We start from the raw sequence: 25,836 nt of genomic DNA, 5'->3' as shown, positions 1-25,836 counted from the left end.
ATTAATTGTCAAAAAAGCACCACCTTTTTAGGTTTCACTCCACGCTGCATGAAGAGGGAATAAAAGGGTACAAAGTTAGAGCTCACATCATATCAACGGCGGTGATGAGAAGTGATCTGCTTTCTCTTCAGACATCACAAGTTTCAGAGCTAGCTATTCATGGAAGAGAACGTTTCTTAAAAAGTCATTGTGCTGCAAAAACATGTACCATCAGAAAGAAAAATACATTCAGGTGAATTTAAACGAATATAAGAAGGCTTAACAGAGGAAAGCAGACAACAGGGCTTGGTTTCAACCCACTGATTTACTAGCTTTGCTCCAGTGTCACTGATCCACCTTCCACTCCTCCAGCACAGAATCTTTTTGAGCTGCCAGGACATATTCAAAGGAAAAGAAATTCACTTAACGGTAGCCATCGGCACTGGCAAAGAAAAATTAACCAATGTGCTCAGCTGACTGAAACCTGGAATCCCTAGTGCTTTGGGCAGCAATTTGTTCTAGTGTAGGTGGGCTATGGGGCAATGCTAGCAGAGCAGGAGAACCCAGGCCAAGCTGGTGGCACCTCTACGCCTTCCTGCAAATCCTTTGTCATTTTTGTAATCCACGGGATTCCCTGGCTGCGCAGGGCAAAGCATCCCCAAGGAGCCCATTCTGACTTTCCTTGTGTTTCTCAGATACCTTTCTCAAAAGATGCAAACACAGAGCCAACCAGTCACGCCACAAAGGCCCCCAGCTCAGCACACTGCCCTCATGAGCAGAGGTGGGAATCGGAGCAAACAATACATGAGCCAAGAGCAGCTGGGGAAGGGCCAGCAAAAGGAGAGGCACTCCCATTTCTGTGGGATCTGCACCCAGAACGCAGCAGCCTCCAGAAAGCCATGCTCCTCACAGGGGGCTGCCGCTGCAGAGCTGGCCTTCGGGAGTCCTGGTGTGCAGGGAAATTGGGTGGGTTTGGTTGATCTTCTAGTTTCGGAGAACATGACGCAGTACCACAGAAAACATAGCTTTTGCAGCAGTGTTAAGTATGCATTCAGCATGGAAAACACCCAAAACACTGCACTGCAGAGATTTACTCTCAGAAGATAGCAGTGCTTCCTTAGACAAACTGTGACCGCGGTCACCATGTAGTCAAGCCAACACACACATGGATTAGGCAAAAAAGGATCGAGGACCACAGCCAACTGCAGCACTCTCCTGCAGCCCCCGTGGGGTCTGAGGACCTGGGCTGGTTTCCGAGGGGCAGGAGATGATGCTCCTTGGGGAGGGACAGGCTGCTGCCACATTGCCATGAGGTTCTCCGCTCCTGACTGCTCAGGCTCCGCTAACACCAGTCTGCATATGGCAAGGCTCACCCACATGGGACAGGGGTACCTCATGCTAACCTGCCCAGACTGCAAAGCACTTCAGCATCACCTTCAGCAAACAACCTCAGCACCCTTTAATAAGTCTAGACAGAAGTGATGCTGGAGAATGCTTGCCCTAGAGCTCAGGCTTTGCACAAAGGTAAAGTTCTATCCCGGGTGTTCATTTGCCTGCTGTCACTGCAGCCTCTCTGGAAGGAGCAGGCTACTCTGCCTCTCGGAAGCACCAGCAGTGCCTCCCCAAGGGACAGCAGCTGCTTTTGTTCCCTCCTGCAGCTGCTGCCAGGGTGGCTTGAAGCCAGACTCTTCAGTGTTTGATCAGACCTGCGTGCAGGAAACCGGGATGCTTGGTGGTGGCAGCATGCAGAGGACTGCAGGACTGACCCCAGCCCACGCCGCGCATCTAACACCTGACAGCCAGCCTGCGAGCTGCCTGCTCAACAGAGCCACAACACCTCTTTGGGTTGAAATACTGGGCAAGTGGCTCAAAGTGCTTTTCCAGCACTTCATTTCCACATTTCTGCACAGCAGCTGCAGCAGCTGGCAGGAGGAGCTGTGTAATCAAGGCAGGCAAACAGCACTGCCCGAATTCGCCTGCTTCTAATGCGCAAGGCAGAAGACAAATCTGCGTATGCCCATCACAGTGGCATCACGAAGGTTACCTTTGGGAGCTAGTCACTCCACAGACAGTATCTGAAAGGTGGCAGGAGGGCAATTTTGATTCCTAGTGTTTTCTGTAACAACAAACCTGCCCAAACACCCCAGAACACAGCAGGCAGTAGCACTTCCAGCCCAGAACAGCTCGGAGCTCCATCCACCAACATGTTTCGCTTCCAACAGTGGCCAGCACCAAATTCCCAACCTCTTACGCAGAAAAAAAAATAAAATTGTGATGCCAGCAGACAGAAGGTACTGTTAGGTATTTAATCTGGGGTTTCTCAAACCTTCTGTGTGCAAACCATTTTAGTCCATCTCCTTTCCTTCAGCCTTCTGAGAATGTGAGCAGCATACAGAATTTAAAAGAACAACTACATTTTGTTACTACTACTACATTTAAACTACATTTAAAAGAACAATTACGTTTTGGCATCCTGATTTCATGAACACTAAGATTTTTTTCACTTCATAAATATTATATTTGTCTTTCAGTACAAATTTTTTCTTCCAACGCTTCATGATTCCCTTTCACAGCCTTTGTTTTGAGGAAGGGTAGTCTGGTCTGACCTCCTTTGCAAGGCACGCTGTTCAGTTTCACCTAGCAACTTGCATACTAACTCCAGTGCATAATGAAACCCGGAGACTAGACATTATGCATCACAGGCAGAGAACACAAGGGGAAAAGATGCCACCAGTGCTAGAGGCCCTGCGACAGAGAACGCCGATCAGGCAAGACATGCCGGTAGGTAAGTCATGCCCCACACAGCAGAAAAAGGCAATTACTGCAAAATCCTCCAAATCCCTTTAATATGAGGTGGGGGGCTTCTTCTCCCCCCTCTACTCCGGCAGTGAGCTTGACAAGGCACAACTTCCTGAACATTTGAGCCCAATTAACCCTTGGAGCACCTCAAAGTGCTGGTCCATCACCTGTTTCCAGCTGTGGCCAGATCCCAACCAGGACCCAGCCCATGGCTCTGCATCAAGGTGGGGAAAAGTCTTCCCACTCCTGGTAATCATTTGAAACTTCAGTGTGTGAGACTGGGCTCACAAGCTGCCCTAACACAGAACTGCAGGTGTTGCGCACAAGAGGCCAATGTGGAGAAGCCCCTTATCTCCAGATAAGCTATTTACTTTTTCACGGCTGCCTACGTGCAAGATGAACCAGCCTGCCCCTAAGAAGCATCCAGCTTCCATCCCAAAGCACACACAAACCAAACTCACTGTGTCGCCCTGCACCACCACAGATTCCTCAGTACCCATGCACACGCATGGCCATTTTTGTGGTTTTAATCTTAAGCATCTATTTAATTGTGCTTGTCTGGGTGTCAAAAGTATCTGAAGATAGGTACCTGCTCCAATTTTCTGTTCCTTAGGAAACACCCATCACGTCTGGATACAACATGTACCCATTTATGCCTCAAGGGCCACTGAGGTTCCTGGATAAAGATACTCAGAAGTACACACTGTTTTTCTTTGTAAGTCAAACGTGTAAGCCAGAGAAAGCTAATTTCAAATATCCCAAGGAGTATGCTTTTCCTGCAGGATGTAAGGGTCGTTATGTAAAGGAACACTGCCAAGAGGCATGCAGGGCGTGAATGCTGCAATATTGATTGAACTTAGATAAAAACGTGTAATACAGGAAATTGTGCTGGGGTTTTATTTCTCAGTAACTTACTGATTTCTGGTCATTAGTTGAAAATTACTTTTCATACGGCCTTGTTTCCCATGGGTTTCAGAAGAAATTACTCTACTAGGGGCATTTTATTATAGAGCACTGAACTGAAAAGGGCTAACTAAGAGACAGGCTGGCGAAACTCTGTCCTTTCTCTGTGTTTTGTGTATGTGCATGTCTCCATGTGCTACTCCCGCAGGGTTGAAAAATGGAGCTTTTAGAGAGGCGATAAAAGTTAATGAAAAGTCAGTAAGAGTGGCATGTGCAAGTCTGACTCTTCCACTAATCACACTCTGCAGAGTTTATTTCGGCAGCCTGCAGTCATGGGCTCAGCACTCACCAGTTTGCTGGCTTTGGCAGCATCCAGGGAATCTGTAAAGAGAAAACAGAAACAGAACCATGAGCTTTGGCCCAAAGGATGCCTCTGGTCTGACCCATACACTAAGAGTCTCTGCAGTTCAGCAAGCATCAAGGCGTAGTGAAAGGACCATTTATGCACATTCTGAGGGAAGTGGGAGCAAAGCAGAGACCAGGATAAACCAGGAGACGGTGGTACAATGGGGCACGGCTTTGGAGGAACAGGGACTCTCTTATTAGACCCGCTGGCACAGTTGGAGAAAGCCAAACATTCAGACACACACATCAGAACTAGGTCAGGCTACGCTGCTTTCCTTGTGTTGAATTACTGTGATTCAGAGAACCCTGAGTCACCTTCAGACCACACTATCGGAAATGCATGCGCAGTCCATATGACCACATCTAATCGGCTGGATTCCAAATGAGAATCTGATTGAGTATTGACAGAAATATGGGTCCAAGACTATTTACTTCACACAGCATAATAAAAGGTTTCAAACCCTGTCCATATGTGGTCAGGAATCTGAACACACACGAGACAGATGTACAAAAGACCACTCAGAAACACTCCCAAACCAAGCGGCTGCAGCTCTGCTCTCCACCTCAGCCCAGGAAACCACCTGTGTCCCCTCCGCAAGTGGGGCATCCACAGCTCCAAACCCACAGCCCTGGCAGGTCTCGAGCTCAGCAGAGCAGTCCTCCCCACTTCTCAGAAAGCAAACCTGCTGCAGCACCAGCAGCCAGCAGGAACATTGGCTGAAAATTCAGCCCCAGGGTGCTAAATCCATGGTGTGCCGGCTGTTCAGAATTGCTCCCACATCGTCATCATCCTGACAGGGCTGATGAAACACACCGTGATGGAGCCTGGCCATCGTGGGAGGATGCTGGGTGTCAACACCAGCCTAAACCCCAGTGCTCCAACAAGCCTGCCCTCCCCAAATCCAGGATTCCTCCCTTGTCTCTGGATTATCGGTGTGCACAGCTGGACAGCACAGCAAGCACCACACATGTGACTGTGGAGGAATCAGACTGCATGATCTTGGCTTACGTGCATCAGAGATGCATGTAGCCACTGCAGGTTTGGTTAAATTACACCCTTTGCTCCATTTCTGGATGGTCTACGAGCAGCTCACAGCCCCTGGGGGCTGCTTGCCCCCCTCCTCTCCCAGTTGCAGTTCCACCAGGGTTTAGTATTTTACAGCTGTGGCACTGATCACCCCAACAGTAAACGCTGCAGAAGTGTCTCATAAATAAAAAAAAGGAGCCACCTCTACTGTGTATCTCACACCTCTGCTAGCCTGGGAGAGGAAGGCACGGGATCTATGGGAAGAGCAATCTCTGCATCACCCACCGCAGTCAGACTGCAGCAGCCAGAGCTGCCGTTTCCATGGAAACTCCTGGCAAGCAGCCGCATCCCAGCGCCTGCATCCCTACCAAGGAGCATCATCACAGCCAACACCCAACCTGTATGCCTGGGCTCCCTCTCCTCCTGCCTTGGGACCCCAAGGGGACCACCTCCCCGGGACGTGCTCCTGCTGCCCATCCTGACCCGGCAGTGCTGCTCTGGCACAGCACCTTCGCTCAGCACTTCAACCAACAACTGACTGGAACTTGTGTGTGCATCCCACCCTGCAGGCAGTGCCCCCTCCCACGGCACAAATATCACTTCATGGTACTCAAGGCCAGCTGCGCTGCTGCCTGCAGCAGTGGAAAAAACTGGTGACACCCATCCTGCAACCCCCGAACCTGAGCTGAACGCCCCCGTTTCCCCTCGTGCATGGTGTTTGTGTGCTCCTGTCCTGCAACGGGAACTGGGCAGCACAAGGCAGAGGAAGCAGTGATGATGCTGCACCCCAGGAGGGGTACCTGAATCGCCTGTGCCTTATTCACTTCTCTATTTGAGCGGAAGAACCAGCAGCTGGGGAACAGGGGCCAGAGCATCACTGCAGAAGTTCAGTGAACACTGCTGGGCAGTGACAACAAACCTCAGCATGTACCAAGCAAGGAGAGACAGTGCTGAAAATATCCCAGCGGTGTGCTCTGAGTAAGCAGCCATACACATCCAGATGCCACAGTCACGGCTGGTCAGCCCAGATAAAGGTTTTAGAAGAACCAGAGACAACTCTGCAGTAGACACCAGAGATTAGAGCCTTGGAAAGACTTTCAGATAACAAGATGGGGGGGGACACACACACAGACGTAGTGAACTTAAAAAGCAGTGACATTTGCTGAAGAGCCGCACTAAACCTGGAGGTTTGGTTTGTTGCTTTTTCCAAGGTTACCCTGTCTCCGTGTGGTTCATGTATTTCAACCCTCTACATCCCTGTCTGCCTGCCCAAAGAAGCATCAGCTGCTATTGAACTCTCAGGATGTTAAGGGAGGGTCTAAAGAGCACTTGCCTTTTCTCCCTAGCTCCTAATAACTGAGGGATCCAGAGAAAAACGACAGCAGACTCCCAGTGCTGGGAGGCTCATGGCTTTTGCACAGGTTCAGCACTCAAAGGGGCGATGTCCACTGTCACGGTCAGAAAGCTCAGACCCACAGCAGCATCAGAAAACGTGCTTGTGCAGCTCCACACAAGCTCCTTATGCTAAAGGAGTATAGAATTGTAACACGGAGAACAAAATTTTCAGCTGGAAAGTCTGAACTGAGAAAGAATGAAAAGATCATACAAACATGAAGGAGTATTTTCGTTGACTATTAATATCAAGTACATACAAAGAACAGGCTGGAGTTGCACATGAAAGTTGGCCTTTCTTGCACTCTGGAAAAAAAACCACTCGGACTAGTATACCAAGCAGAAAAGTCTCCTTTTCTTTCTTTTGCATTAACTCTCCACCCCTAAATTAAAACTGGCTCATTTTAAATGTTCCTCTGTCCAGCTGCACATGCTAATTTCAAGATCCAAAGCAGGGACGAATTACAGCTGCTGGGCTGTACCAAACCCAAGCTCTCCACATGGGCAGGGAGCTGCTGGAGCCCAGACCTCCCCGAAGGAGAAGGTGCAGGCATAACGCCAAGAGACATGAATTCCAATTCAAATTTCCATTCCACTCATGGGATGGACAAAAATTAATGTCTCATGGGAACACCCCACTTCTGGGGCTAATCATCACCCCCTTCCAATGCCTTCGGGCACATTTTATGTAGCTGAAGGGTAGATTTCATTTTGGCTAGTAAAGGGAAATTTTAGTTTCTACTGGCCGGGAGAGGGGAAAAAACAACAAAAAAAACCCAATCCCTTTCTGAACTGCTAAGCGTGAGTTCATCAAGCGCTTCACAAGAAATCACCAGCTTGGCACACACGGCCAACAGACCGTCCAGGACAGGAAGCTATCTGAACTTTTTCCACAAGCTCCTAGGATCCCAAAGCGTACCACTAAATAATTACTCAACAAAAACAGACCTCAGAGGGAAGCAAGCCTGTCAAAGCGCCAAAGTGAGCTACTGCAGAGCTGCCTGGCAATGAGAAAAGCAGAAGGAAGGCTGACCAGCGAGTGGAAAGCATTCGCTGCCAAAGAAGTGAGAATGAGGCACAGCCTTGAGGGGCTAGGAACCTGTATGCTGCAATCTCACAGCGTCAGAGCGGCTTAAGCCTTCCTTCCATGTGTCCACCCCTCCCAGAAGGATTTCCTACCTGCTTTCCCACCAGACAGGCTGTCACAATAAGGACAGAACTGCCTGGTGCTTCCTTCTGTGATCCCCAGACTACACAGGACTGTGCAGAGAGGGGGTGAGCTGGGAGGGTGAGCTTGCACCTGAACCAGGGGCATAGCCCTGGCATACATGCTATCACCCCTCAGCAGCTGGTGCCCACCTCCCCAGTATGCACACCCCGATGCCTATGGGGCAGCAGAACCTCGTCTGGTCCAGACCAAGGGAGAGATGAGGTTTCCGGACAAAACAGACCAGCCGTACCTCTTTTGGGGACTTTCAAGGCAACAGATTCTGGTGTTTCTGGGGATGTTGTATCAGCTCCATCTTCAAAGATCTGGATCTGGAAAAATTGTAACAACTATTATTACAATTTAAAAAAAACCCCAAACTCACACACATAAAACCAGAGTGTGATTAGAAAACAGGTCCATTTTGGCAGCAGATTTAAGCAGACCAGACTGCATTTTTTTGGCACAGATTTTTCATTTAGTCATTGAAGCTCAGCTGTGCTACCATCCTCCTTCCACAGGCTTCCTGAAAACAGCTACATATTCTTTATCACATAGGGAATAAAAAATTTCACAGTCAATAATAATAAAGAAAGTCAAAATTTAAGATTCAACAGCCCTGAATGTCTCTAACAGCCCCGTGATCACTCTACACAGCAATCAGTTCATGAATCTTGGTCTGACAGTTATTTTAAGTTACTGACACTTGACAGAAAGCTCTTTGGTTTTGTTTTGGGTTTTCATGCTGTCTTAGCAAAAGCTGGATTTAAAACTCTTCTTTCAGTTCATAAGGAAAACTGCTGTTCTCTGAAACAGAGCAGCCTCAGTGACTGGGAACACCACACAGCCAGCAGAGGGGTTTGTTTTGAGGGTTTTTTCTAACACACAAGCTCTCTGGGGAACCCCAGGAGGCACAAACAGGAATACTCTCACGTCTGAGCCCTGTTAAGCTATCTAAGGGTTGAAGGTTTAGGGCTTCTCTTTGTTAACTATTTTTTGGACACATTTTTGCTTAATAAATATAGAAAACAAGGCTGGAAAGGATTAGATCACTTCCTGAGAACCATCCCTTCACCTCAGAAGTTCAACACTACCCGAGTTGCTCCTGACAAGTATTTGCCCAATCCGTTCTGTGACAACCTTAAGCCTGGGAGTTCAGTTTAAAAATAAAAATAATCTGTAAACCTGTCAGTCACAGTTTCTATTCTGGGAAGATGCCCAAGGACCAGGAATGTATTCTTACATTAAAAGCAGCAAGGAGACTGAGCAAAATTACACCACAGAAACCACAACTGCACCAATGCTGAGAATACTCAAACCACGGCTTTAAAAGCAAGAAGGCAGGTACCCCTTGGATGCCAGCATCTGACACAGCCCAGCATACCCCATCTTTGGGGTGATTTGGCAACGCTCTGGTGTTCACGCCTCACTAGACACAGCAGCATGACAAAACCAGCCCCGAGGAGTATGGAAGCGGGATCCCAGCAGATCTGTCACACCAGGTCACGCACAGGAGTTTATCCAAACCGAAGGTAGGATTTTGAGTGATCTTGGGGTTCCCCACCAAGTACGACTCAGGTAGCAACACTAGCCCTGCTGGGAGACAGCTAACAACAAGGAGGAGGCAGGACCCAGAACAGGGCTTGCTTCTGGGTTAGAGTGGAGAAAAGCAACAACGTAAGGATGTGCTGCAGCAGCAGGTTTAAACTGATGAGCTCCTCTGCCAAGCAGAGGCAGAAAAGCAGCTCCACTTGACGTCAGAATCAAGGATAATGTTTCCACACACCATAAAAAAATATTCATGTTCAAAATTACCAGCCCAAATACAAGTCCCCGGCAGGCAAAACGTTAAGGCTGCCAAAAGTTAACGAGCAAACACTTGGGTCGGAAATGCTTGTCGGTGCTGACTGCTGCTCAAAGCAGGGCTCCATCCTTCTGCTAACTGGGAAACAAGCAGAGAGGGGAGGGTCAGGCACAGAGGCAACAGCCCCTCCACAGCCCACCCCCAGCATGGCACCCTGTGCAGAAACTGCCCCAGCTCGATCCCGCAGCTCATGACAGCTCTGCCGGGCTCCAGCCCTGCTGAAGCCACCTTCCCTCCCCTCTGTCCGGCCGGGACACACGGGAGGTTGCTCGGGGGACAGCATGGCACAGCTACGGGAGGGCAACTCTGCCAGCAGCCATTAACATCCCTGCAGCTACTGGACATAAGTCTCCACCACGAAACTGGCTACTGACCCTCACCTAGAGACACCCACCCTGCTCCCCCCCGAGATGCTGCTTCAAGTACAGCGGTAACACTGAGAAATGGTTCAGTGATTACTTCAGTTCCTTTGGCTGTCGAGCTCCCCTTAGCCCGGCAAGGTGCTGCCGGGGCGCACACCTCCGCTAAGCCGGCTGCAACCCACACCCCAGGGCAGGCACACCGCCTGGGCACCATCCTTCCCTGGGAGAGGAGCACTTTGCTGCACAGATAAAGCACAGTGCCAAACCCCTCTGTGGGGTTTACTTCGACGGTTGCATGAAATAGAAAAAAACCAACAACCAAAGATCTTTAACACTTCCCCAGCAGCACATTTTTAAAGCTGAAATGACACAGTAAATTAATTAAAAAACTAAGAACACTGCTAGGCTCTGTTGATCCTGGTATTGCTGGTGCCCATTTTTTGAGGTATATTTTTAAGTGGAGGGGAGAACAAAAAGCTACTTAATCCTGAAATTCCTCAAAACATTTTGCAAGTGCTCAGCAAGATAAGCTGTATTGATGCAGTTGATTTGCTTCATAAGCAATGACAAAAAAACTTTCATTTATGATTTTCTTCCCTCTCCTTGAGAAAGACGATTTATTAACGTTTAGCGGCCTGACACCGTGTGTAACCACAGGAAAGTCACCCACCATGCTAGGAAGACCCAGAAGTGAAAAATGGAAGGGAGCAGCAGACAGATTTACAGCGGAGAGCACAAGCAGAGCATTAACTCCACTGAAAGGGAGTTTTTATCCCATTTTTATCTTAAAGTTTGTTCCTGAAAAATTAATGCCCAAACTCTAATGGCCACTGAAGGGATGGGCTGCCCACGCCCTGCGCAGCTTGCTCTGCCGCGTCCGCCGGTCTCAGCTCTGTTGCAGGCTGACATGTCGGCTCGCTCAGCCCTCGTGCTGCAAATCCTCTGGGAAGCCACTGGAGAGAAAGGCTGGAGAGCACAGCGCTGTGGCCCTGTGCCTGTTCGGCAGCTGCTGCACGAGGCAGGTGGAGGAAGTGCTGAGATTTGCAAACCATGCTGGATATGCTCCTCAAAAATTGCGCTCCCCCAGATCCATCTTTCCACACACGTCACTGTCAGGGAGACGGTCAGTGCTACCAGCACTGGTGCACCTTTCTCTACACACACACACACACACACGCGCCAGCAATTTGTTCTGTTGCAGGGGAGAGTGGGCAGAGACAAACTCCTTGCCATCACCATGGGAAAGCAGCTTATTTTTAAGCAAACTGTGTACTGCTCAGCGGGGAACATGCAGAACAAAGACCCCAACTGTTCCTATACCGAAGTGAGAAAGGGGAAGCACAGCAAGAGGCAGCCGTCAGGCCCCAGCCCTCCTGCAGGCAGCGCCCTCAGGCTGGCCCCTGCAACCCAGCCCATGGCTCCCAGGAGAGGACACGGCAGAGGACCTTTCAGCCTGACCCCCACGCACCGCATGGCAAAGCTAAACACAAGGACCTTTCCACCACCACCCTGCCATCGCTGGCAGACAAGATGGAAACTCCTCTGAAGGCATCAGGCAAGCACAGCAATGCTGACCTGGCACGCCAGCACCGCGGGACAGACGTGTGCCCCAGCAGGGGCCTGGAGCAGAGTCACTGCCCCCATACCCACCCCTGTCTGCCCGCACTGAGTGTCACAAGGCTGCCCTGCCTGCTGAGCTCCTCCCCTCCAGCTACCACATTCGGGAGTAGCGTGTCCTGGTCCTGCAGACCAAAACTTTTAATTGTAAACTGCTTATGTATTTTTCCAGCTGGCAGGTGAGGCTGAGCAACAGACCAAGGAAGGCAGGTCCATGAGTCCCAGCAAAACAGCCAGCAGAGAGCATTCACTTCTCATCGGTGAGCCCTCACCACTCCCTCTGACCACGCATGACCTGAGGGCCCTTCTGACAGCCAGGACAGAGGATGCCAGGATCCACCCCAGGATTCCTGCTCCTAAGCCCCCTTATATCATGTTCAGCTTCCCCCACGCTTCCTCAGTTGCCCACTGCCAACCACCTGGAAGCAAGCCATCATGTCTGGCGGGGCAGTAGAAGGGTCTGTGGAAGTGGAAAGGAGCTCCCTGCTCTCTGCTGCTGAAGTGCTGCTGAGGTGCTGCAGGGTGGAACTTACACCAGTTGTTTTGTGCCAGGGAAGGAGAAAAGGGAGCTGGATCTCTCTCACCGTGACACCGTGCCTGTAGCACACCGAGCTGCAGGACTCAAGAGCAGTGGCACTTTCCTGCACTTGTGCTGTTTGAAGATTACACCCAGGAAATTAAAATGGAAGAGTTGTTTGTACCTAAGTGAGCTCCTACCTCCTATCTACAGTACATGAATAGCGAAAGCTCAACAACTAAAAGTATATAAAATGCATGAGACTGATTAAGGTAAACATTATTCAATCAAAATTCTCTGACTTCCAGCTAAGCACACAGATATTGGTCCCCAACTTCATCTGCTACAGATGATGCAGCCAGTAACTCTGAGACATTACTCTTCATTTTGGAAGCAAATTAAAAACCATTCTGCATTCTCTGGAATTCACCAAACTTTTTTCACCCAATTCATCTGAAAATATTTCACGATAACCCCATAAATTGAGATAATCAAGACACACAATGAAACATGTAGAGAAGCTGTGTGTCTGACTGAACAAGTCCTAGCTCCGGCGGAAGCACAGCCTCCGGGTGAGGCTTCTGGTTGCATTTGGAATCATTCTGTTCCCTCACATGACAGAAGATGGAGAGTCCCAGAAACATCACTCACTCTGGGAGAAAAGGAAACTTATTTCATCTCTCCCCACCCGGGTGCAAAGGGCTGCCTTCCTCTACTTAACCAAGTAACCTGTGAGCCATGCAAGCCCAAGACAAGCCCAGCAAACCGAGGCCACCGCAGAGGGAAGCGTACCTGTGACTGCCGCACAAAGATGCCATGGTTTTCTTCGCAAGTGAAGTATTTCCTGCCCTGCACAGTCCCATCGTTCTTGCCCTTTGCTTCATCCAGAATGACACCGACCCACTTTCCCGTGGCAAAGAGGGTGGCACCGACATAAGCCACGGTACCACGGTGCCCTTTCCCGATGACTTCGACCCTGGAGCCCACTTTCAGGGGCTTGCTGCTTGCCTCCACGCTCATCCTGGTGCCGGTGCTGGACGCCTGAGGACAGAGAGGAGATACACAGCAAGTTAAACACAGCCGGTGCAGACAGACAGACCCATGGTTCAAACCTCAGACGTCTCATTCCACACCAGCACCCCCGGCTCTGCGGGGCCATTCACAGCCCAAGGGGTCGGTCCCCATTCACCTCCACTGCCCTTTTTCTTCAGGAGCCAGCAAAAGGTGATTCCATCCCTTACAGCTGCCAAACAGGAATCACAAACAATGCCACAACCACTGTTAACTTCTACTTTTCAGTTTTTAATAGACACACTGGACTCATAAACCCAATTTATAAGTTTTTTAAAAGCTTGAGGGCAGGGGGGGAGAAAAAAACAACAACTGTGAAGTAGATCTTAGCAATTAAAACAGATGTGACTGCGCTATCTGCTTCATCTTTTTTCCATTATATCAGAAAGTACCTACAGCTTCCCAGCCTCTTGCATTACATGCTCAGGACCAGGCAACCCATTTCTGCTATAATTTGCTTTCCTGCCCCTTCTTATTGTCAGGGTTTAAGAGGACCTGGTGACCCACCACCAGCCACAGAGTCAGACCATCTGCCCACACCAGATTCCCACTGCATCCCTGGCACCCCTCTGCCAGGACTTCAGGGCATCCACTGTAGCAGCGCCTGTGCCAGGATGCTAACGAGCACAAAATATTGGTGGTAAAGTCATTAGGCTTTCAAGGCATTATCATCGTAAGCATTCATCCACATTCAAATTTCAGTATGTGTCACTAGATTTCAAGCTTGCCGTGCCCGATACCACCTCTCTGCTTTGGCGAAGCTAACCATGTTGAACAATTCTTTGACAGCTGTCACTAAGGTGACAGACGTGAGGAACTTAAGCCTGAGGATCTTGGGACCCTCAGGGTTACTTAAATCACAGTGAAGTCTGTTGGGATCTTCCCCCCACCCCCAACACCTCCTCTCAAATAAACCCAAGGAAAACAGCTCTCAGGCAATATAGTATAAACTTCATCTAAATCAATGATATATTATTAATTGTTTAAAAGGTAATGCTATACTAATAGTCCCTCCTCAAATGCAATGCCTTTAACAGGCTACTGCTTTTAAATACAACTAAGAAGGGAGGGAGACATCTGACTGCCTTGCTCAGTTCAAGTTCCACCACCCAGCCCAACACTGCAGCATTGTCCTTACAGTGGTCTCTAAAATGAAGCATGTTTGGCATTTACATCATCCCGTTTGTCAGTAGTTCTGTTTATTGTGCAGGAAATATTTTGTTTTGATTGCTGCTGTGCTTGGCTTCTGTGAAAGAATATACTCAGACGCGAACAGAAGGCTGCCTTCACTGCCTCGAACGGCAGCACAGAGTGCAGCTGGGGAAGGGCACCCTCGAGCTGATGGACGCGGAGATGAAGCCCAGCAGCAGCCAGACGCTGAGCAGGGCTCAGCACTTGCAGGGGCAGGGAGGCCTCAGCCCGCACGAAGAACCAAGGGCACTTTGAAAGCATCTGGCTGACACATGCCGAAACCCCAGGCTCTGCTGCCAGCCGACAAACAGACAAATCATCACCCTCCTTTACGTGCCGACGCACTGGGTTTGCATGCAGAATACACCCAACGCACTCAGAAGGTTTGTGACTAAGAACTACGACACCAGTTTTCCGCACAAAACCAAACTCCACTTTTCATCCAAACACAACCGGCAGAAAGCAGAAGCACAAAATCATCTTTCAATGAAAAACAGAAGTCAATCACCATTTTCTAGCAAACAAAAACAAGATCTGTCTAAAACTTACACTACATACTCAGATAAACATCTACCAAAATACTGGATCACTTCAGCTGTCAGAAGGACTAGCAATGATACTCTGCAAAACAGTGACAGCTGTAAAATCAGCGTGTCCCACCGGTCACAAAAACCGAAAGCAGAACTCTAGAACAAACAGCCTGCAGGAAAAGCCAGATTCACCATTTAAATAGAAAGATTCCTTCTCAGTGATTTTAAAAACAATTGCTTTGCTTGTTTATCCACCCTGGCTGATGTTTGCCATTTTACAGTTCTGGTGGCCTTGGGCAGCTGCAGGCCAGGCAGGATGTATAGGTGTGCAGAATGCCAGGAGCTGGGAATCTGAGCTGCACAGCCATGAGGCACGGCTCCCTGGACACCCGCGGCCTCACACTTGCTCTAATGGCCAAATGATGGAGGAAACTCATACCGTGAGGGCTCACACACCACTTCAGCAGGTGTTGGCTAAGGCTAAACACACAGAATACACTTACAGAAGAAATAAGGAATCAAGATTACACACGGAAGATGCTGGACTGGTACCATCTGCCTCTGGTCGCTGAGTGCTGTACCTGGCTCCCAAAAGCAGGCATGTTTACCCCTGACTCAGCAGATGAAAGCGTCACACTGCCGTCCTGCAGAGAAGTTCAGCTCCAATCCTGCAGACCTTTTTTTCAAATCATAGTGTTTATGTTTTCATTATTTTAACAATGACATGTTCCAGCTTTGGCGCAGCTTGTGCCGGTGGCTTCTCAAATCACACAGCCAGGACACTCCTCGGGTAACACTCAAGAGATGCTCCCAGATGCCCTCTTGCAGGACAGGACAGGAGCATGGACCACGAAGCAGGACAAACTCAGGACCGCTTGTGCCAGCAAGAGCGTGCAGAGCAGACGCTTAGGACCAAGAGGCAGCTGAAGGCAGGAGCTGGCAGACAAAGCCCAGGGAGATGTTTCAGGAGAAGGAGCATAACTTGCCGGCACCAGCCTCTGAGCTGCACCCAGCAGGACAAGACAAGCTCCTCCGAGTACAGAGAACCCAGCCAGGCTTCCACCTCACCATTTCATTTTTATTTTTCTATAGCATCAGTCTCTAGAGCGGTAGCAGATAAACTGGCCTCAAAAATCAACTATTTCACTGTTGCTGCTGCAGCAACATCATGTCTGGTATTGTGGGCTGCATGTGGGCATCTGGGGAATGCTTTCTGCAAAGCACTCACATGGGAGCTGAGGGAGAGCTTGTCTTCTTTGCATCCTTTACAAAGCATAATACAAGTAAAAGCACATATCAACAGTAACCAAAACACCTAGATTTTTAAGCAGTTGGATATAGGATACAGCATGGCTCCGCATTACAGCTTTTCTGGCAGCAAAGCCAATTTATAAGGCTCCCAACGCCTTTCTCCTCAGCTTCTCGCCTGCTCTCTGCCTGCATGACCAGCCTCCAGGTGTGCTGTCCCAGCCAGTTTCAAAAACGCTGTCTCAGAGGAGGTTTCAATGTGGCCGCAGACAGACACCCACCATCTCGTAATCCAGATTTGCCAGTTTGGGGCAATTACCAGTGGGACCACAGCAGAAGAGCATACCACTGGTCTCTCAGTGCTGCTTTCCTCCTCGCCTGCAGCTGCATAAATTCTCCAGGGGAGAAAATCTGGGACTTCACATGGAAAAAGAATCTCCCTATCTTTTTATTTTTTTAAAAACCACAAAAGCTCTTCAGGGCCTGTTTTACAACTTATGAAGCAGAGATGCATAATAAAGCAGCACATCTTTGTTCCTTGCAAAACAATCTCCAGAGACCATCCCCTAAGAATTAGCCATGGAGTCTAGCGAGTGAATCACCCCATCAGCCTGGTTGGAAGTTCCACCGCATTTCACTTGTTCCAGCACCAATTTTCTGCCACAGCGACTCCTTTCCATGCAGTTGTTCAAGAGAAAGAAAAGACCTTTTCTCTGCATCAAACCACTCAGAGATTGCAGCAAACTACCCAATTAGTGCAGCAGAAAGAACCTAACACCAGACTTCACTGAAAAGGAGAATAAAACCATCACACCTGGCAAGCCTTGCACACGCAGCTGTCCTAAAGCCTCTGCTCTGCAGTCAAGCAACTGGGATAATCAAAACGCAGGTAAAAGCCTTCAGGATGTGCAATTTTCCCATTTTCCCAACTAGGATTAGATACCCAGCACAGGATTCTTCTCTGTAGTGGTGTGAAAGGGTCGACCAAAATAATTTACATTACTGCAGCAAAACACAAAATTATGCAGATTACTGTAAATCTGTTGAGTAGTCTGAAAAAAATTGCCAACTCAGGTAGTGTTCCCTTTCAAAGATTGCTAATGAAAATGCTAGAACACATTTCACCCAAGTAAGACAGAGAGCTTCCTATTTCTTCTCTACATACCCAGTCACACAGGCAAAGCATTTGAAGGTTACTTTTTACCTGGTAAAATAACTGAAAATACCCCAGGGGCCACAAAACCTCAGTTTTCTCTCTGGAGGCACCCACGGACAGCCAGGAGAAAGGGCTGTGGATATTTTGTGTCCTTTATTTCGGGTACCCATCTGTCCCTCCCTCCCAGCTAATCCAGCCCCCTCGTCCCAGGGCGATGGTGCCGTACCCCGGTGAGCGTGGCTGCACCAGCATCCATGGGCGAGCTCAACCCTGCAAGTCATCTCCGCTGGCAGAATCGTGAGCCGGGTAAGTAAATGGCTTTTGGTAGGCTCTGGCAGGTAATTTGTAACTGCAGCATTAGGTTCAGACTAAGCCTCTGAGTCATAAACATAAGAAAAGGCTTTAAGTTTCTGGGGATGTTGACCTAAAAAGTACAACACACATGTATAGATAGCTGTCCCAGCTGCTGTGTCCCAATAACCCCTGGAAGCACTCTGCTGCAATGAGCACCATGTGTCCGATGCCGGATGAAGGACACTTCTCCATCACACCACCTATTCCTGTGGTGTGTCCGCTGGCTTTGGCACATCACTGTGTTTCTGTCCCAGGAACAGCAGAACTTCACCCAAAGCTGCTGATCAATAAAATCAAGGATATTCAGCCTTTGGCATTCAGATGATGCCATCTCTAAAATATGCACGAAGGAGAGAACTAAAGTCTGCAAAGCACTATTAAACTGGTTTAAAAAAAAAAAAGCTTAAGACAACTGTATTCTAGGGCTAAAACAAGATGTCAGTCAAAACCAACAGCCAAATTAGTATTACCTATTTTTTAGCTCCTTTCCCTCACTCACCTCCTTCCCCAGCGAAGCCCTGCGCAGAGAGCATCTCCCTGAAGACACTGCCTGCATCCCAACGGGATGAGAGCATTTGTGCAGCAGCGCTGCGCTCTCACCTACCCACGTGGGGCCAGCAGGGACCTCACCGGGTCCAGGTAAGACCAGCTGGGACCTCAGCTGTCCAGCAGCCTACACACGACCCCTCTTCTGTGAACAGTGCCCACGTTCGCTGGATTTAGATTATATATAAGGGAGAAGTTCTTCCCTGTGAGGGTGGCGAGGCACTGGCTGCCCAGAGCAGCTGTAGATGCCCCATCCCTGGCAGTGTCCCAGGCCAGGCTGGACGGGGCTGGTGGAAAGTGTCCCTGCCCGTGGCAGGGGCTGGAACTGGATGGGCTTTAAGGTCCCTTCCAACCCAAACACTTCCATGATTCTGTGCTGATTCCATGATTTAAAAACCAATGGTGCTGGCACCCATAGTCCCACTGGTGGCACGGACACACTCCTTCAAACAGGCAGGGTGACAGCTATTTGTGCCGAGCCTGGGGACAGGACTGCGGGGGGGCTGGAGCAGAGACAGAGCCAACAGATCCACGTGTGTTGCCACATTCCAGGAACGTGCAGTTCAAAATGTCCCCCTAGTCCTGGCTGCCAGGCTGTGGGACCTGCAGCTCCAGCGCTGGGGCGAGCCCCCTCCACTCCACAAGCCACTTCCCACCTCCAGATAACAGATGTATTTAACAATATTTCACCTCCAGATAATGGATTTCATTAATGATAGCGACATCTCAAAAAAGTTTTGCCTTCATCTGTCTCGTGACTCCCCCCAGCCTGTATGGACGCAGGTCAGTCTTATGGTTTATTTGCCTCAAGTCATCAGTTGGATGTTATAATTAACACAGCAGCCAATTAATAACATATGGGTATGCATCACCACAAGAAACTAATAAAACCAGTCGTTAACATCCTTCTCACATGTCTGCGATCTCATTAGCACTGAATGACAAAAGTTAACGCAATTAAATCTGGCAAAATTAGGTACACATTTTCAGTGTCAAATATAAAATTATTTTAATTTTGTAAATCTATTAAATGAGGTTTCATTTAAAAAAACAGACAGAAAGTTTATTAATTCCACAGTATACTTGTGCTGATTGTCTTCCCTTCCCAAGAAAGTCCGTAATTTGTAATATCAACAAAAAAGCATTTCAGAGTAACTTTTTCCAAACACACTTTGCTTACCCCACCTCGCCAAGGAACTTCTGGTGTAGTGTCCTGCCCTAACCCTATTCCCCAGTTCCTCTTCCTTAACAGGACCTCACAGGTGACAAAACTGAGAGGGTACAAACATCCTTCCATGGCTGGACGCTGAAAAGTCCAGAAGCTCCTTCTCCACTAACACATGTGATTTTGGGGCATCTAGAAGACAACGTCTACCAATACAAAGCTCACCCCGAATAAAACTGCAACAATAAGACTAATTAAAAAGGAACATCAATAAGCTGCATTTCCACTCAGAGCAAGGATTTCCTAAGGTAGGGCACTGCTCAGCCCCACTTAAGAAAAAAGAACAAAAAAATAAATTTGCTAAGAATAGTTAGAGAAGAGAATTTCAGGGTGGCCCAGGAGTTTGAGAGCAGAGCTATACCTGTAAAATTAGGCAGAATCATCACTGGGTAGGAGGAAATTCCCGGCAGGAGGAAATGCCTGGCTTCTGCAAAGGTACACACGGATCAGCGCAGCGCCCTGAAACCACTAGCAGGAATGGCCACTGGGTCACATATGCTTACACACACACACACCCCAGGAATCTCCAATCCTGCAAACAGAGGAGCAGCACAAATCCCTGGCTGGATGGGGCTCAGAGGGTCAGGGGGACACGTGGCACCTCCTCCTCAGCAGGAGCCAGCAAACCCTCCGGCAGCTGGGTGAAGCAGCCCCTGCCAGGAGCACCTCAGCCCCCACCTCCTATGAGCAGTTTTTATGACTTTTATGATCTTCTCCAAATCACCCAGTGGGTAAATCAGGGTGTAGGGCCTGCGTTCACACATTCTTACTGGCCAACTTGATGCAACGATGAAAAAATCCTTCCCGTTGCTCCATGGTCACACAGATGGCCCTTCTGCAGTGGGGGAGGGGGTTTGGGGGGTTCAACAGAGGGGACATGGTGCTAACTGGAAAAAAAGGTCTGTTTCTTCACTTTACAATGCCTGTGAAAGCGCGGAAGCGTTCTGTACTGCCCGAACCTGCTGGGATGAAGCACAAGGGGTGGAAAAGGACCTGAAGGGGCTCAGTGAGGTCCACCCAGAGCTCTGCACCACGGCTGCAGCTTCCCAGCACCCCAGGAACGGGGCTGTCCCAAGTCCATCCACCTCTCGGTGGGAAGGACAGACTGCCAGCCATCGAGGGGCAGGGAGGTGCAGAACACACACCGTGGGGGGTGGCAGGTATGGTCACTGCCATTACAAAAGGAACAAGTGGAACATTTCCCCCCGGCTCACATCAAACAGGAGGAAACACCTCCAGCTCCAGGGAAGGCCTCTTTGCACCACCACAGAGTTCAAGCAGAAAGGCCAAGCTGTCTGGGGTTTGGCTGGGATAGAGTTAATTTTCTTCTCAGTAGCTGGTAAAATGCTGTGTTTTGGATTTAATGTGAGAACAACATTGATAACACCTGACGGGTTTGGTTGTTGCTGAGCTGTTTATACTAAGTCAAGGACCTTTCAGTTTCTCAGGCCCTGCCAGCAAGAGGGCTGGGGAGGGGCACAAGAAATTGGGAGAGGACACAGTCAGGACAGCTGACCCAAACTGGCCAGAGTAGGGTATTCCATGCCATGGAAGATCATGCCCAGTATATAAACTGGGGGAAGTTGGCAGGGGCTGAAGATCATTGCTCGGGGACCAGCTGGGCATCAGTCAGCAGGTGGTGAGCAACTGTACCATGCATCGCTTGGTTAGGTTGGGTTTTTTTCCTTTTGGATTTTATTCTTCTTTCCCTCTCTCTCCTTTTCATTACAACTGTTGTTATTATTATCATATTTAATTTTATTTCAATTATTAAACTGTTCTTATCTCAACCCACGAGTTTTACCTTTTTCCCCGGATTCTCTTCCCCATCCCACCAGGGGAGGGGAGGGTGTTAAGCAAGCGGCTGCGTGGTGCATAGTTGCCAGCTGGGGTTAAACCACAACACCAAGCCTACTAAGTACAACGCTATCACAGCACACTCCCAACAAAATAACCACCGACCTTCAGCCACAAGTATTTTTTTAGGGCAGGATCTCAATCATCATTCACGTCACACCAGGTGCTCCACTTGCTTCTCCCAGCACCGCTCACTGCAGCTCAAACTGAGAAGCACCACGGTCCTCAGCATCAAAGCGCATCTCACACCAGCCCCGCTCAGATATCCTGTGAAATACGCATGTGATTGCTGCAATAACCATTTTCAAATTCAGTAAGTGTTCTGAGCTTAACATTAAACTGTGCCTCTGAAGAGCACTGATAACACTAAGGCAGTGCTGTGTGGTCTACAAGTGTCTGGCCAATACAGAAACCAATCAAAACTTACACACTGAAGGTCCATTCATCAATCAGCACTAATTTATTACAAATGTTTCCCGAATCCTTACCATTCAGGAAAGAAGGGAGAGCACAGAATGAAGCCTCTAATGTATTCATGCCCTTATAAGACAAGACAATGACTCTCTAACTTGTTTCTATCTAGAATAAGGCTACGGGTCAAGATGCACTGCTCCAACCTGAGAACGACCGTGCACATCATTCACCAACACCTCCATGATCTTCAGCTCAGGAGCTCAGCACGGTCCTCCTCCAATGCCATGTAACACACCCAGAATCTCTAACCAAAACCCTAAGTAGCACCTCAGACCCAGGTAAGCCATGGGTTCACCTCCCCAGCTGATCACTGCTGTCCTCACTTCAGGACAACACACCAGAATCAATATTTTCTTCTTGTTGTGTTGCAGCTTGCCATGACCTGCACTGCTGCTGGCGTGTCAGACCGAAGCAAGGATCAAGCTGAATTCTCTGAGGACTCTGCCCTACCTCAGCTCTCCAGCACTGTTGGACGAACCCGGCTCTAACCTGCCTGGCTAAACCTGAGACTGGTATTCTCGTGACAATTCAAAACAACGCAGTTACTGCCATTTCAGGTTTGAAAAGAGGAGAAACTGTCCAAGCTGGAAATAGTGTGCCCCCACCCACCAGACAGGCATTCCCACCTGCGTTCCCAGCCAGATGACTGCAGGCTGGGGACCCCACAGCCTTCCCGAGCAGAGGTGGAAGGGCAGAGCCAGGTCAGTGGTGGGCCAGGGAGGCCGGTGCCCACCTGCGGCCATTCCTTTCGGCTGTGGTCACAGTCCTCTGCCAGCTGTGGCTAGATGGGAGCAGCAAGAGACACACCACAAACTTGGGGACAGTCATCCTTGAGGACACCAGGGCACAACAGCTGGACACAGCAGCCAGTGACACAACCCAGAACTTTTTCATGCCTCCAGACACGGCACAACAAGGTGGCTCCTCGCTGACCTCTTGCTAACAGCCAGAGCATGCCTCAAGAGCTGCACCTCGCACACTGTGGGGTCTGCCCTCTGCTCTGTGGGCTTCGCCTCAAAAAAACAACAGACAAAACTTCAGGTGGGGTCGAGTTTTAGGAACTCTTCTCCTGTCACCAGTGACCAAAAAGTCGTCTTCTGCCAGTGCCCAACGAACAAGGGAGGCATGAGCACCCTCTCTGGTCACACTGACCTTGCCAGCAGGACACACCAGTGTCTGGATACCCAAATTCTGGGCAGCGAGAGCAAGGTGGCGATACACTGGTGGTGAGTACAGAGGATGGAGGAGCAGAGAGCTGTAGGAAGCCCCCACAGATGCCAGCCGATGGAAGAAGGGGTACGCACTAGAGGCCAGAGTCACCCCCTGAGGCTGCTCACCCAGTAAGAGACTCCGAATTAGGCAGGAGCCCTCAGGAGATCTGCATAAGCACCAGCATGAACAATTCGTAACAGCTCATTCATCACTCCCATGCAGCAACAGTCTAAAGGGCAAATAAGCTGCTAAATTACATTAGATGAGAAATAAGTGTACTCCGACAGCAGAGGCAGCGTTCCTTCCTCCCACTCTGCCAAACCTGCACTGCAGGGTACCAACAGCCAGCTCGGGAGCCTCAAGAAGGGGCGCAGGGGAGGTGGTGGGGATCGGGCAGCCAGAGAAGCCAGCAGGAACGCTGACCCACCAGAGCAGCCATCACCACCGGTGCAGCATCAGGCCAGCCTCCAGCAGGACAGTCCCCAGGTGTGCAGCCCAGGGGAACCAGCACGGCAGGAGGAGCAACTCATACCGCTTCCCAGGCCAGCACGGACAGGGCTGGAGGAGAAATCTCCAGGAGAGGAGCAAGCCCCATGGGTGACATGTCAGTTGCCCACCTGCACCATTAATAGGAGACTTCACTCTGCACAACTGCCTACCCAGCACCACTCAAATATGGTGTTTTCCCATTTTTACCCCTGCTTGAAGTATTACACACATTTACAGACTATTTCCTCGGTTATTTGAAGATACTGGTTATTAGTCACTGAAAAATGGATGCAATTCCCAGTGACTTGACTTGTGATTTGAGCGTGATTTAGGTCACTACTGTGTTTCATCTGAGCATAACAGTTTCACTGTTTCACTCCATTATAGTGGGTAACCCAAGGAATATTTATTGTGTTCCTTCCAGAAGCCAGACTCACATCATTACGCCAGCACACAGGGACGCCTCCCTCAGTGCAGATATGACTAATTGAACCTCAAACTGTCATTCAAGGTACAGATCAAAAGTTTCAGGCGAACCTTGAACACAGCAACCACCCCTGAAAAGCTCCCATGACAAGATTCATGACCACTGGTTAAAACGCTCTTAGCCTCAAATTCAAGATGTGACCCAACACGGCTGGAATAAGGAAAGATTTGGAAATAATTCTAGTTCCTGTTAAGTCTAGTTATTACTGAATAGACAGCGTGTGGTGCTGCCATACTGTCCCTATTGAAAGGAGGGGATTACCCTGGGATTAAGCACAGACCCGTCACCCAGTGACACGGTGGGGGTGGTGGCCATCTCACCCAGCAGAAGCCAGAGCGGCGCAGATCTGCACTGTCAGACTCGCAGATGAGCCAGGGTGAAGCACCCACCATGCAAACACCACTGTGGCACTGGATTTACCCTGCTCAAGGCAAGAAGACAAACACAGACAGTTTGGGTGTTTCTGAACACAATGATGCCAGCCACAGCACTGGCGTATGGCCACCTGTCCCCAAAAGCCTCATCTGGACACTGCTGGGACAGGCAGTCGCTCCAGCCCAGCCGGAGGGGCTGGCACACTCAGTCCCCGCGATAGCAATTTCAAAATGCAATTTGAGTAAGACACAGATAAACCTGCTTGCATCCAGGAGACACAGCTGCCGCCCTGCCTGACCGAAATTCAATGCAGTTATCAGGCCAGAACTGTCAAGACTCAGGTTGAAATTTCACCTTCTTCGTCCCGCTCCCCCCCACTGAAAGCAGGAACATTTCGCAAACACACAGCCCGGGAAGCTTGGGCAGCCTGCCTCCATCCGCCACAGACATCTCCCAGTGCAAGAGCGCTCCGCAGCTGCATCCCTGCGCAGAAAGACGCTTTGACCCTGCACAGGGTGGGTAAAGCAACTTTCCAGCCTCACACTATCACCAGCAGCCCCGAGCCTTTTTCTGAATGGCAGCTGCTCTGTTCAGCAGCCTGTGACCACGCAAGCGAACCGTTTTGGCCAGAGACCAAACCACACACAGGCCCCACCAGTGGTGGGCAGCTGCGGGCTGGGTGCTCTTGCCCAATGCCCTTCCCCAAGCAGGCAGAGCAGTCACAGGTCACACTCCTCCACCAGGTTTTTTTGGGGGCAGCCCCCAGGCTGGACACAGACCTGGCATAAGGGGGGCAACGGGAAGGGGTCTGCCCTCCCCAGCTCTGCTGAAGCGCAGCCCGCCCACCCCTGCAACCAGCCCCGGAGTTACAAAGCACTCTGCCAAGTTGGCAAGCACGAAGTAACAGAGACACCGAAAATGCACTGCCCAGTCCCCAAAACAGCAAGTGTCTGGGACACAATGTCACCGCACCGGCGAGGAAGAACAAAACGACAAAGAAAGAAACTCCAAAGAAAGGCCTCGCTGTAGGGCCAGTGCCCAGCTCCGGTTCTGCTGCCCACCGCACAGCCCAGGGTTAACTGCAATACGGTAAAACCTGGAAATGATTTTCAGGCACTCGGAAGCTCAGTATCTCACCATGCAACCTGGAAAATAAGCAAAGAGGAAGGAAAAAACACGATGCAGAAAGGAAAACAACGCCAAATCTTTGTGCTGAAAAGCCCTAGAACGATTCTGTCATCACCAGAGGCTCAGCTGACGCCTCATTGCATTATCAGTGATAATTAACAGCAAATGCAGACTAACTTAAATCAAAAGGACTCGACTACTAATACAATTCAGACTGTTTATCTGCCCACCATACATCATAACAGATACTGTTAGTGATGAAGATATCAAATTCCAGAAATAGAAAAGCACAGGAAACAGCATCTAGATTTCAGTATAAAAACAGATACATTTTTCATTGCAACAGATAGCATTAAGATACACCACAATATTATCTAATGGCATAGCCAGGAGTTTGTAAATAAGTTTCCCTCCCCCCAGC

General features: G+C 49.5%; 2 protein-coding genes across 9 annotated transcripts in view; one reads left to right on the top strand and one right to left on the bottom strand.

The window, feature by feature from the left end:
* LOC308057091 (uncharacterized protein) overlaps positions 1-25,834 on the top strand; it is a 35,757-nt gene extending 9,923 nt beyond the window's left edge. The window contains exons 1-6 of one of the 8 annotated variants that reach the window (XR_013925122.1): positions 13,502-17,001; positions 17,479-17,574; positions 18,134-18,261; positions 18,865-18,951; positions 19,421-19,641; positions 21,834-25,834. Coding sequence is in view for 1 of the 8 variants with exons in the window: in XM_080373288.1 (XP_080229414.1) it covers positions 17,479-17,574; positions 18,134-18,261; positions 18,865-18,951; positions 19,421-19,567 (458 nt within the window). In the remaining 7 variants the exon portion in view is untranslated. The other 7 variants (XR_013925123.1, XR_013925119.1, XR_013925120.1 and 4 more) reach the window with 7 other exon arrangements.
* The window catches only part of DCTN1 (dynactin subunit 1), a 77,887-nt gene that overhangs the window by 45,585 nt on the left and 6,466 nt on the right, over positions 1-25,836 (bottom strand). Inside the window, 4 exon segments of the mRNA XM_080373328.1 lie at positions 24-44; positions 4,031-4,062; positions 7,966-8,044; positions 12,865-13,113. Of these exon segments, the coding sequence (XP_080229454.1) occupies positions 24-44; positions 4,031-4,062; positions 7,966-8,044; positions 12,865-13,113 (381 nt within the window).

Source organism: Falco punctatus, assembly GCF_963210335.1.
Source record: "Falco punctatus genome assembly, chromosome: 1".
NCBI lineage: Eukaryota > Metazoa > Chordata > Aves > Falconiformes > Falconidae > Falco > Falco punctatus.
This window is presented reverse-complemented; position numbering and strand designations above follow the sequence as displayed.